Source organism: Balaenoptera borealis (genome assembly GCF_965194805.1).
Source record: "Balaenoptera borealis genome assembly, chromosome: 18".
NCBI lineage: Eukaryota > Metazoa > Chordata > Mammalia > Artiodactyla > Balaenopteridae > Balaenoptera > Balaenoptera borealis.
Window position 1 is genome coordinate 9793723 of NC_138877.1, and position 12052 is coordinate 9805774.

Genomic DNA, 12052 nt, shown 5'->3' on the forward strand with positions numbered 1-12052 from the left:
ACTTTAAAATGGAATGATCTTAAGCATTTTAAACCATGACCTTCACTCATTCTTTGTTTGACAGCTGTCACGTCCTATCTTGTATCCGCAACCTTGTTTCCTGAACTGCAACCAAACCAGCGGATGCCTGAGATTTACAGGAATACAGAATCTGCCTTTATGGTCACTTCCCCAAGCCACACTGCTTTTTAAACCAGTATAACTATCTAAATTCTTGCCTTGAGGGAGATGGGTGTGCGGAGGGAAGAGACTTATGAACTCAGGAGTTAGGAAGAGAAGAAGACAGAAAATAGTCAGGTTTACCTGCTGGTCCATGAACAAACTTTTGGGAGGCCTGTACTTAACTATTTTAGTCTAAGATGTAAAAATACGTTTGCTTTCCTGTCTCCTTTACCCCGTGACCCATAAACCCCCCAAAGCAGAAACAATGGCCTGTCCACTTTGTAAGCAGGGTCTGTACAGTGTCTGATGCATGTTAGGTACTTCATAAATATTCTTCAACACGGCTGAATGGATTCATTCACTAAAGGAATAAACTAGATCAGCTTACATGGGACTTACTCTATTAATTAGGTTGTGGCTAGATTGGGTTTTTTCACACAGTAGTCTCATTGACCGTTCATCATTTCAATACTCAGGTAGAGGTGCTGTTGTGCCACCATTGTGATATTTAGTATCTCTATGATATTAAGGTATCAACTCAGTATTTTTCAATTTTTAACATTTTTTTTACATTGCTGGAGGTGGGGGAAGCTTACTCTTTGACTGTTTACTCTGTCCCAAAGAGGTACAGAAAACCTGTAGCCAGTCAGCTGCATGCCCCGGAGACCCAGCTGCTCCAGAAAGATGTGCCTTGAGAGGCAGGTGGAGAGTTACCAGCCAGCGTCTGCCGTCTCTGAATGTAGGCCTACGAACAGGTTTCTGCAGAGACCTCCCTGGGGCTAAGGTTTGGGAGGTGCTGCCTGCCCAGCCACCACACTCCGGGACTCTCAGGAAGTGACATTTCTGAAGTGTTGTCAAGAACCTGGCCCTGACCTCATTCATTAAAATAATTGAAAAGATATAAATAATTTAAATAAATTTTTAAATAATTGAGAGTGTATCAAGATTGGTAATTACAGGTTGGGATGAGGGGAAGGGATTTTGGTCTTGTTTTAACTATAAAGAAAGTCTTTCAAGCTTAAACATCTGAAAACTATTTTGCTTTCCTGCATGTCTTCCTTCTTATCTTTACAATCATTTCTAAAGTGTGTTTAAGAACAAGCAATTGGATTTGTTTTCAGCTGCTAAAGAGGGTGGGAAAGGGTTGAAGATGCAAAATGATCTGGAATATGTATTTGAACGTAAGGAAAATGAGCCTCCTTGTAACACTGAACTTCTCTAATCTAAGTTTTAATCAGATAAGCAGTTCTTGGTTGCTGCTGGGACAGAGCGATCCGTATACCCCAGAAGTATGAATGAGGTAGAAGAACGTGTGCTTCTCTATTCTTTTTTCTCAAGACGCCCATCATCGGGAGGCGATATGATGAACTGCAGAGCTCTTCCGGGCGTGATGGGAAGCCCAGGGCCATGGCTGTCACCCGGAGTGCATCTTCCACCTCATCAGGCTCCAACTCCAATGTCCTTGTTCCTGTAAGCTGGAAAAGGCCCCAGTATTCTCAGGTAAAGAGTCCTCGACTCCCAGGATTGGAAGGGAGCTTAGGGGACCTATTGAACCCAACTGTGATATGGGATTCCTGCCTCCACCATCCCAATATTTCCCGTCTGGGCATCGACACTTCAGTGATGAGGATCTTACGGTATTCTGTATCCCGAGGGAACCCATTTTATCTTTGAACAGTTCATTACATTGAGTTGAAGTCTGACACTTTGTTGCTTCTACTCATGGGTCCTAGTTCTCTTAAGGCTTAGAAAATGCAATTGGATCTGTCTTTCACATGGCAGCCCTTCAAACACTTAAAGAAACCCTCCCCCCTCTGCCACTCATCCAAATCAGTCCTCTTTTCTCCAAGTAATACATGCTTAGTTCTCCTAAGCAATCCTGCGTGACAGGGCCACACCCCAGTGACCATTCTGGCTGCAGTCCCGCGAGCCTGCCCTCCAGTCAGTGGGTTCCATGCACACCTGACCCCGCAGAGCAGGCTGGACGGCCAGGTTTCTCTGCGGTTCTGTTATCTGTATGCACTTTCTGGGTGACTGCGTCACAGCGTTGATGTCATTGGACTTACTGCCAAGTGAAACCCATGCATTATTTGGGGCTCTTTTGGTGACATGTGCCAGAAGCCCAGTGAAAAACTGCCTTAAGTGGAAAGGGAACGTGTTAACTCCTATATCATAACTTCAAGCAGAACTGGATTCTAGCACACACAATCCTTAGACCCTCTCTGTCCTTCTCACCGTCCCCACCTTGTCTTCCCAAAGTCTTAGGCCTGCTTTCCTCCCTGCTGACCTCATTCTCAGGCAGACTGTTCCAACGTGAGGCCCAACAACCTCTGGCAGCTCCAGATTTACATGGTCTTTGGCCCTGACGATCTCAGGACAGAGGCCTCCCCTCCCCAACGTCGTAGCAATTCTGGAGCAAGGGCTCTGTGCAAGAGAGGCAGAGCCCCATTTGGCGGGAGAAGAGCCGTCCCGAGATAAAAAGAGGGACTGCATTACCAGAGGGAGGCGAAGTGGGTGCTGCGCAGAGAAAAGCCCTTTGTTTGCACGCCCAGCAGGACTCATCCCACCCTCAAAGGTTAGGGAAATGGAGCTTAGAGCCCAGCGCCTGCTGGGGCAGAGCTGCTTCTCAGTGAGCGCTCACTGCGTGCCTGAATAGAGAGCCCGCTCTACTTTCTTGGGAATTTGGAAAAGAGAAGAGAAATGTACAGCCCAATTCCATGCTCCTCTACATTCATTCCTTCCCAGAATTGTAAAATGCCCACTAAAACTTAGGGAAATAGGTTAGTGAATCTCTTGCCATTCTTCAACATCAAGGTCTTTGACCTTGAAATGACACTATATTGAGTGTCCCGTCTATAATTTGAAAAGAAGGATGCAGGGAACTGAGTTCCATTAAGTAGGAAAATCTATGAGCGATATTGGCCTCCTTGCAGTCTCCATATTAAATCAGATTAAAAGGGAAAAAAATCATTTTCAGGAGAGGAGGACGATTGCTTTAAGAGCAATTCTGAGGCACATTAATGTTTTTTAGGCTCTGGTTACTCATCCTTTTCATTCTCAACTCACCAGTCCTTCTGAGACCTAGTTTGTCTATGTCACTGGGAAATGTGATGGTTTGTAGAAGAATCTCCATGCTTAAGGAACTGAAAAGTAAGGTTTACGAAGAAAAGCAAAAGGAATTCTATCCGTTTAACTATAGGAAGAATAAATTGAGAAAGATTTAATATGTCTTGCAAATAATCGAATTTAATTCTGCAGAAAGCAAATTTATCCTCCCATTTGAGGAAAAGAGAATTGTGTTGTAATATAATAGATTTAATTAAGGTGTAAGGAAAGGCTTGCTAATGATTGAAAGTTGTAGCACACAAGAAAGATTATCAAGGAGAGTAATGAATATCTGCTAAAGAGCCAAGGGGTTGACTTTCACATCCCCTCCCTTGGGAAAACTTAGATCAGCACTGTCCAGTAGAAACATAATGTGAACCTCATTTTAAATTTTCTAATAGTCACCTTCTGAAAAAAAGAAAAAAAAAACAGGTAAAATTAATTTTAATAACACATTTTAGTTAACCTAATATATCTAAAATATTATTTTTTCAACATATAATCAATATTTTACAATTATTGGTGAGATATTTTACATTCTCTTTTCATACCAACTCTTCATGTATTTTATATCTCCATTCTCACTGGCCACATTTCAGGTGGGTTAGCCCTTTGTGGCTGATGACTACAGTATTGGAGTAGATTTGATCACAGGACCCCATGATTAAAACCTGCCTGTGTGTTTCTTTTCCAGAAGAGGACGAAAGAGAAGTTGGTACACGTCCTTTCTCTGTGTGGCCAAGAAGTAGGATTAAGCAAAAATCCATCGGTAAGTTCTGTCCTATATCACATTTATTTTGGTGTCATAACCTTTTTACCTTTGGTCATGTAGTTTGGAGGTTTCAACTATGAATTACAAGTATGATATCCATCATCTAGATCAAACCCTTAGATTATTTCTCTCCATAGTATGATTTTTAATCTCAGTTCAGAAACAATGAAAGATGTTATTGGTTATTTGCTCCAGTTGGTAAATAAAAACTCAGTTATTTTAATTTTTTTAGTATCTTGGATCTTTTTAATAAATATGCCCATACTTTCTTAAAATATGTATATGTGACCGTCTTCTACACCACCATATATGAGATATGTTCCTTTTGGGTGTAATTTTACTCTCTGTACACACATCTCTTACCATGATGTCACTATTTTACTCATGTACAATAAAGGTGAAAATAGTGATATATTATCATGTTTTTTCTCATATAAACTTCCACTGAGGGACTTCCCTGGCGGTCCAGTGGTTAAGACTCCATGCTTCCACTTCAGGGGGCATGGGTTCAAGCCCTGGTCAGGGAAGTAAGATCCCGCGTGAAGCGCAGCCAAAAAAAAAAAACACAAACCAACAAACAGAAACTTCTACTGATGTTACAGTTGCACAAAAATGCCATTGAGCTTTGAAATAAATGAATAATTTAAGTATTAGAAGTTAGCTTCTGAAGCTTTTATAAAATTTAGAAAATTCAAATTGTGTGTGTGAGAATACTGTAGCAAAAGCAATAAAAATCTCAGGGTTTGGTTTTACCGGGTATTTTTATTTCATCTATATCACATCATCTTTATTAGTAACCAGAAAAGAAAATAGCAAACTAAGTGATTTCCCAAGTAAGAAGTAGCAAACAGTGTCTCTGTGGAACTACTTTTAAAATTCCAAAATGTATATACTAATGTAGTTCATGAGCAGGTGAAATATGAGACTCATAGATTCGTGCTAAAGTGCAAGTTGATACTTGTAATCGTCTGGGAATGTGCCCCAGCCAGAAGGGTGGCCTCTGTTGAAGTCACCTTCTGAGTTATTGATCAGTGGGTTTGCTGCTGCTCCTGTGACATCATTGAGGGCAGAGGAACGAGGAGATAGTGTGGGGCAGATTGAGCCCCCCAGACTGAAAGGGAGAGGAATGAGAGCCCTTTACCTCTGCACTGGCACAGCCAGAGAGGTCCGTTTCTTACCACCCCTGTGGTTACACTGTCTCCTTCAGATCCAAACCGCCTGCTTTGGTGCCAGGCCTTTCTAGCTAGAAATGTTTACTATGTTACAAATAAGAAAAGTGGCACTAACAAGGAAAGGGAGGCTTCGGCTGAGGAAATCAGAATTTTAGTCTCTCATCTCTCACTGACTAGTTGCCTGGTCCTCAGTGCTATTTATCTCATATACTCATTTGCAACCCCTGTACAGACTGTGTGTCTTGTACCATTTTATGAAAACCTAGTGCAAATCCTATGACTGCTCTTAAACACTGGAGAAAAAAAAGAATGTTTAAAATCCATTCCCGGGCTTCCCTGGTGGTGCAGTGGTTGAGAATCCACCTGCCAATGCAGAGGACACAGGTTCGAGCCCTGGTCTGGGAAGACCCCACGTGCCACGGAGCAACTAAGCCCATGCGCCACAACTACTGAGCCTGCACTTTAGAGCCCGCGAGCCACAACTACTGAAGCCCACGCGCCTAGAGCCCTTGCTCCGCAACAAGAGAAGCCACCGCAATGAGAAGCCCGCGCACCACAACGAAGAGTAGCCCCCGCTCGCCGCAACTAAAGAAGAAGCCCGCGCGCAGCAACAAAGACCCAACGCAGCCAAAAATAAAAAAAGAAAGAAAGAAATTTTTAAAAAATAATTTAAAAAAAGTAAAATCCATTCCCCTTTTTTTTTCCTTTTGAGAGATATTTGTGATATTTAAATTCTTATAAATGACTTGCTTACTTTCAAGGAAGACCAAGACGTTGTAACGGTTAAAGAATACTGTTCATTTTATTTAATATCAGTCTATGTTCAGGAGAGGCTGGCGAGCAAAACATTTAGATTTATTTGAAGTCTGTTATTTCTACAAAGTTATATTAAAATGGCCCAAGTGAAATGAACCTAAACATAGAAGTTAATTTTAAAATATTAACATACTAAAATTTTAATAGAAAAAAAAGTTTTGTTTGAATCGACAGGACAGGACTTCTAAGTATGAATTATGAGCACGGCTGCTCAGCTTCTCCTCTGTAATTCACATGAACAAGTACTGTACTTCCTGACTTATGTTTCTTTTTCCCTACCAGTTCCTGGTTTATCTCTAAGAGGGTTAAATCCTTTGCTCTCACAGTTCGTTCTACAATAACATATCTTGGCATCAGTAGTCCTTAAAATCTTACATGATAATATGTATGTGACGTGTGTGTGAATCTGTACAGTTTCTAACCTCGCTCAGTGCAGAAACAGTGGAAAATTTCTTGGCTGCTGTAGACTGTCTGTGAACACACACTCAGTTGTCACACACACACACGCGCACGTAGGATACACTTTTCATTAAGAAGCAGCGATCTGACTCTTGAACACTCTCCTAGTGTGTGAACTTGCATCTTTGCAATGAGTTGAATCTGAAGGCACCTGTCCAACATAAATAATAAAAGAACATTCTAAAAATACCCACTTAAGGAATTAGGTGTGTACTGGAAATACAGTGCTCTGAGGAGCCAGTTACACTTTTTGTAGCACAAACACAGAAGGGAGAGCGGTTTCTCAGGAGAGGACTCTTGGTTCGTAGGTGATTTTCTCGTCGTGTGGGGACTTGGATCTGCTGGAGCACCAGACGAGCCTCGTGTCCTCCGAGGACGGAACCCGGGAGCAGGAGAACATAGATGACACCAACAGTGAGCAGCAGTTCCGGGTCTTTAGAGACTTCGATTTCCTAGATGTGGAGCTGGAGGATGGAGAGGTACGGCCCGGGCTCGGTGAAAACCATCCGCTCAGCCTTTTCCTTGACTAACAGCACAGTTTCTTTCTACCTGCTAAATAATGAGTTCTTTAATTAGAAAGCTGTAAACTTTATTTTTAATCAATTTATTCAAAGTACAGCAGCGTAACTTTGGCAAAAGGCACCACACCCTTCCTGTCTAAGCCCACGGCCAAAGCTACCAAGTTCTTTCTAAATGGCAAAGATCTGACTTTGACCACACAGAGACTCTGTGTGTGTGTAGTCCAAAGGTGAACTTTAAAAAAAAATCACAGAAACATGCAAGGTCTGAGCCTGTTCTCTGGTACCTGGGTAAAACAGGCTAAGCATTTTATTATTTTCAATGTGAAATTGCTCTCATGGGTTGACGTCAAAGCTTGCCTGCCGCAACCTGCGATCAGAGCCTGAGGGCCCCGGCATCTTTGTGCTGTTTGATGAAATCCTCAGAACTTGAAACTAGATTTAACATACAAGAGCTCTTGGCTCTGCTTTCAGTTGGTTCTTGACACCTGGAGTAGCTGAATTCAAGTATCAACAGGCAGATGCAGATCTGTTTATCTGAATGATAATCATGGTAATAAGATGCTTTCCATTATGAGTCATGCTTTTGAAAACCTGGGATTGCAAGGAGGAGCATCATTTCGGTAGCTCAGGGGCACGTTCCAGCTGAGAGGCAGGCTTTTCCCTCCTGGGATGGACACTATGTTCCCTGAAGTGGGGCTGGCATCTGTAATAAAGCCTGGTACCCAGCCTGGCATGTGGTGGGATCCACATACTTCAGCTCACATTTAACCAAGCACACTCTATTTCCCAGACAAAGAAAGGGCTTTCTGCTAGTCGTACAGTTAGAATGGAGGCTCAAATTCAAAGTTTATCATATCCTATGGCAGGTAGGCTCCTCCTAAGTTAACGATAGACTTGTGGGAAATGATGCTTCAAGTAACTGCTTACCTTCCCTAAAAGGATATGATTGCTGACCAATCCACTTATGTCAAGGCAAGGCCACGGAGCTGGACAAGCGCTATTGAGCTCTATTTTTGTCCTTACTGGCCACTGACTACCCTGGCTGTCTGTGCCAGCAAGGAAGAATCATGTCCTCAGAATGAAGAATGTTTTCTTTACCAATTCTTTCCCTGGAAACAAGTTTAGCAGATCCAGTCCTTTAAGAGTATAAAGGCACCAACTGCAAGGCATCTTTAAAATGTGTAAGCTTTCATCTTGAATTGTTCTCAAACCAGTAACAAGCATTGCAGTTTTCTGACTGTTAACCATAATTAGTGATAAATCAATTGCTAAATGCGGTGAGGATTGTTTTAAAAGTCTAATGCAAAATACAGCTGTTTTGAATACTTTCGAAATGATCCAGAGGTATATGGAATGTCAAAAGTTTAGCTTCCTGGTCTGAGCAACTGACCCAATCTTTGCTCTTAGGCTAGAATTCAAGCTTGGGCACCCTCTTCAAGGGTTAAACTACGGAGAGAAAAATTGATGAAACAAGAGAGGCATCATTTTTCAGTGTCAGCCAAAGAAAAATGTGTTACGTGAAGGGACCTAGGAGGAATGGTGTCAGATAGAGAAATCAGAAACAATTTCAGAACAACTAACAAATTTAATTTCTATCAAAATAAAGTAAGGAAAACCATAGATGCCCATCACTTGAAAGTAAATATTATACTAATATTTTTCAAGGACAATAAATAACGATTACTATGCCTTCCTTCTAGTGTTCTCGCTACTGTCCTAGCCAACAAGAACTAAAAAACATAGTGATTATTTTATCTTGTATGATTAAGATTTTATAAGAAGTTCAAGAATGTGAAAGTATATATTTTATCCAAATAAACCATTTGAGAATATTTTGCTACTTCTCAATAAGGTTATAATAAGGGATTCTAGCAAGCTTACAGAGTGGCAGAGTGAAAATGCAAGCGTTTTGGAGTCAGGCAGGTCCAACTCTGACTTTCAGCTCTGCCACTGACCCAGCTCAAGCCTGGATGCAGTTTCTCTTGGCGTCTTCATCTATCGAATGGGAGTGATAATACCTGCCTATAGAGTTGATGTAAGGATCAAGTAAGATGACCTATGTAAAGCTTTTAGCATAATTTCAGGCAGTAGGCATTCTAAATATCTGTTCCTTTGTACTGTCTTTGGTGAATAATTTCAGTATTTCCTCATCTGCAAAAGGTAAGCATATTTGGCTTCTAGATCAACACACATTTACTAAAAAAAAAAAAAGACAAGGTTTTTGTCATGTCTATTCCTTTTCATTAAATAGTCTCAGAATTTATTGACTAATATCTTTAAGGGTTTGCCTTTGAATTTCTCAGAATCTTTAAAGGGTGCTGTGTCTTTGCTATTAATTGCACCTCAGCAGTGAAACAGATCATGATCACAAACACTTCTGCTTTTGTGAGCAGGATCAGGTGATGCCACCTTTTTTTCCCAGCTGATGACCCTCATTTAGTCTTTCCATGACATTTCACGATTTTCTCACAAATAAAAATTTAGGCATTCCAAAAAAAAAAGTGTTGAGGAGACCAAAGTTGTCACTGAAGTGGAAAGCTATTTCAGAAATTGTATTTATGATTTATTACCAACTACATCATCCACCGCTAAGAGGTTTGGAATTTCCGGTGTTTCGTACTAATTTTTCTTTATGGGGTTTGTGTATCTTTGCCTGTTTTCTTTAAGTTGCATCTACTGACATATATACTGTTAGCACTGTTAGTTGCTGTTGTGTTACAACTAAGACAAATGCACTTGAGTATCTAATATAATCATTTTAAATAGACCTCTTATTTGTTTTTCTGTCCATTCAATCTGCTACACAGGAACTTCAGGTAAGATGATGCTATTTTCAATTCAGATGCACTAGTAGATGTTTTGCATCATTGCAGATTTATAACTGCATAACTGCTTTTTCCCCCCTTCGAGAGTATGTATGCCTATTTGCACATTTACATTGAGATGTGTGTGATAGAAGTATTTTTCTTGGTTGCTGTAGAAGGGAAATATTTTCTGAAGTATAAATATGAGACAGTCTTAAAATCTTTATATGTTTAGTTCTGGAAGTTGCATGATTATATCTCTTGAGAGAGAGTGAGTTTTTAAATATGATCCATGGAAATCCTATAATTTCTCATTAGGCAGTTGTACAGCTGGATTGGTTTTGCTGTTAAATTCTTTTATTAAAAGTGAAATCAACAAGCTGTATCTAACAATATACCACATATACTGCCAATCAATTCCTTTTATTTTCCAGGAGTTAGGAGCTATCTTTGGATGGTGACTATATAAAATTTCATCCAAATGAGGACCCTTTTCAAGTAAAAGGGGTCCGGTAATAATTACACCCAGACAACAGGCATAAGCTGGGATTATCCTGGGCAAACTGACCTATGATCACCCTGTATCTATGTCATATAGACTTACTCTAAGTAGGTACATTTGGGGGAACATATTTTGACCATCCAAGTTCCTTCAACAATAATTCTTATTTTTTGGAACTCCAATATCAAAGAATACGATTTCCAACATTTCTGGAACATTCAATCGTGAATACTTTCTCATCTCAGTATAAATCCTGAGTGGTTATTTAAGTTTGATAACTGACATATGCAAATTGTCCATCAGGAATAGTTAGCCATCTTCTAAATTTTCTCACACATAGAAAATCTTACTTAATCAGTGAAACACTCTTTTGGCTTTTGACCTTGTAGGTAACATAAAATGCAAATCTGACATTTGGGTGTGGGGAAGTTGGAAGGTGGCTCTCCCAATAGGGTTATTCCTGTGCTATGAGAAGGCCCAGTTGACTTTTAATCACCACCGACTTTAACGTAGGCTAGGCTACTGTTCCATCTCAACCCCTCAGCTACCACCAGGGAAACAGTTTCAACATCTTTGCCTCTAATGGAGTTATTGCATCCTCTAGCAAGACACCCAGATATTATTCCTGCAAGAACAACTTCCCTGACTCTCAGTTCCCATGCCTGATTGATTCAGATCTTCACCTGAGCTGCAATCAAATTAACAGCAATGGCTATCTATACCCAATGTAGCATTCTCTGGCCCTAGGTGTCTGTATTTCTCTGCAAGCTCAGTGCCACCCAGGTTCACTGTGGGAGACTTCCAGAACTGCTGCCTGAGATAGTTCATCTAACCCATCCATTGATTTGGTACAAGAGAATCAGTTTTGTGAATTATGTTTTACAGTTGTACGTTTTTCCCAGTAACTTTTACATTCTTTTTTCTCTGTATTGTAATCTCATTTTTCTTTACCCTCTTTATTTCTTCACACATTGAGTTTTCTTTTTCTTCCCAGAACTCTTGCCTCTTCCACATTTTTTTCATTTTTTCACTGAAACAGCTATTTTAAAGTACCACCACAACAGTCAGCCTTTTCTACCGGGAAAAAAAATAATTTGGTGGTAATTTATCACAGCACTTACAGATAAAAGGTACAAATACAGCTATAAACTATGGAAAGCATATTCTGAGTCTTATAATCAAACAGTCCTAAGAACAATCATAAATATCATAAATGGGGTGAATAATGATAATTTCCATATCATATCCATAATGTGTTCAGGATTCTTACCTGTTGCCTTCCACCATGAATAGCCAAAACAGACTTTGGAAAAGCTAAGCATCTATTATATGAGAGATCTGTGAGAATGGTAAGATTCATTTCATTAGGAGCTGGAAAAAATAGACCCTTAAAACCAGAGGAAAATTAATAAATTTAATGCTCATTAATTTTAATAGTAATTTACATCTCTCACTGAAATTATATTATTATGCTATTTACTGAGCTCTCATCAGAAGGTTATTTATGGGACTTCCCTGGTGGCATAGTGGTTAGGATTTGGTGCTTTCACTGCAGAGGCCCAGGTTCAATCCCTGGTCGGGGAACCATCCCACATGCCATGCGGTATGGCCAGAATACAAAAAAATAAAATAAAATAAAAATAAATAAAACATCACATTTAAAAAAAAGTTATTTATGTCAGTGAACCATCAGTGTTTCAAATGACTAATATAAATAAGATTCTGTGCTAGATTTTATT

General features: G+C 40.1%; 1 protein-coding gene across 5 annotated transcripts in view; it reads left to right on the top strand.

Moving 5' to 3' along the window:
• FRY (FRY microtubule binding protein) overlaps nt 1–12052 on the top strand; it is a 329207-nt gene that overhangs the window by 284390 nt on the left and 32765 nt on the right. For all 5 annotated transcript variants that reach the window (XM_082366277.1, XM_082366278.1, XM_082366279.1 and 2 more), the window contains 3 exons: nt 1501–1662; nt 3962–4036; nt 6795–6965. In XM_082366277.1, the coding sequence (XP_082222403.1) occupies nt 1501–1662; nt 3962–4036; nt 6795–6965 (408 nt within the window). The remainder of the gene's footprint in view (nt 1–1500; nt 1663–3961; nt 4037–6794; nt 6966–12052) is intronic.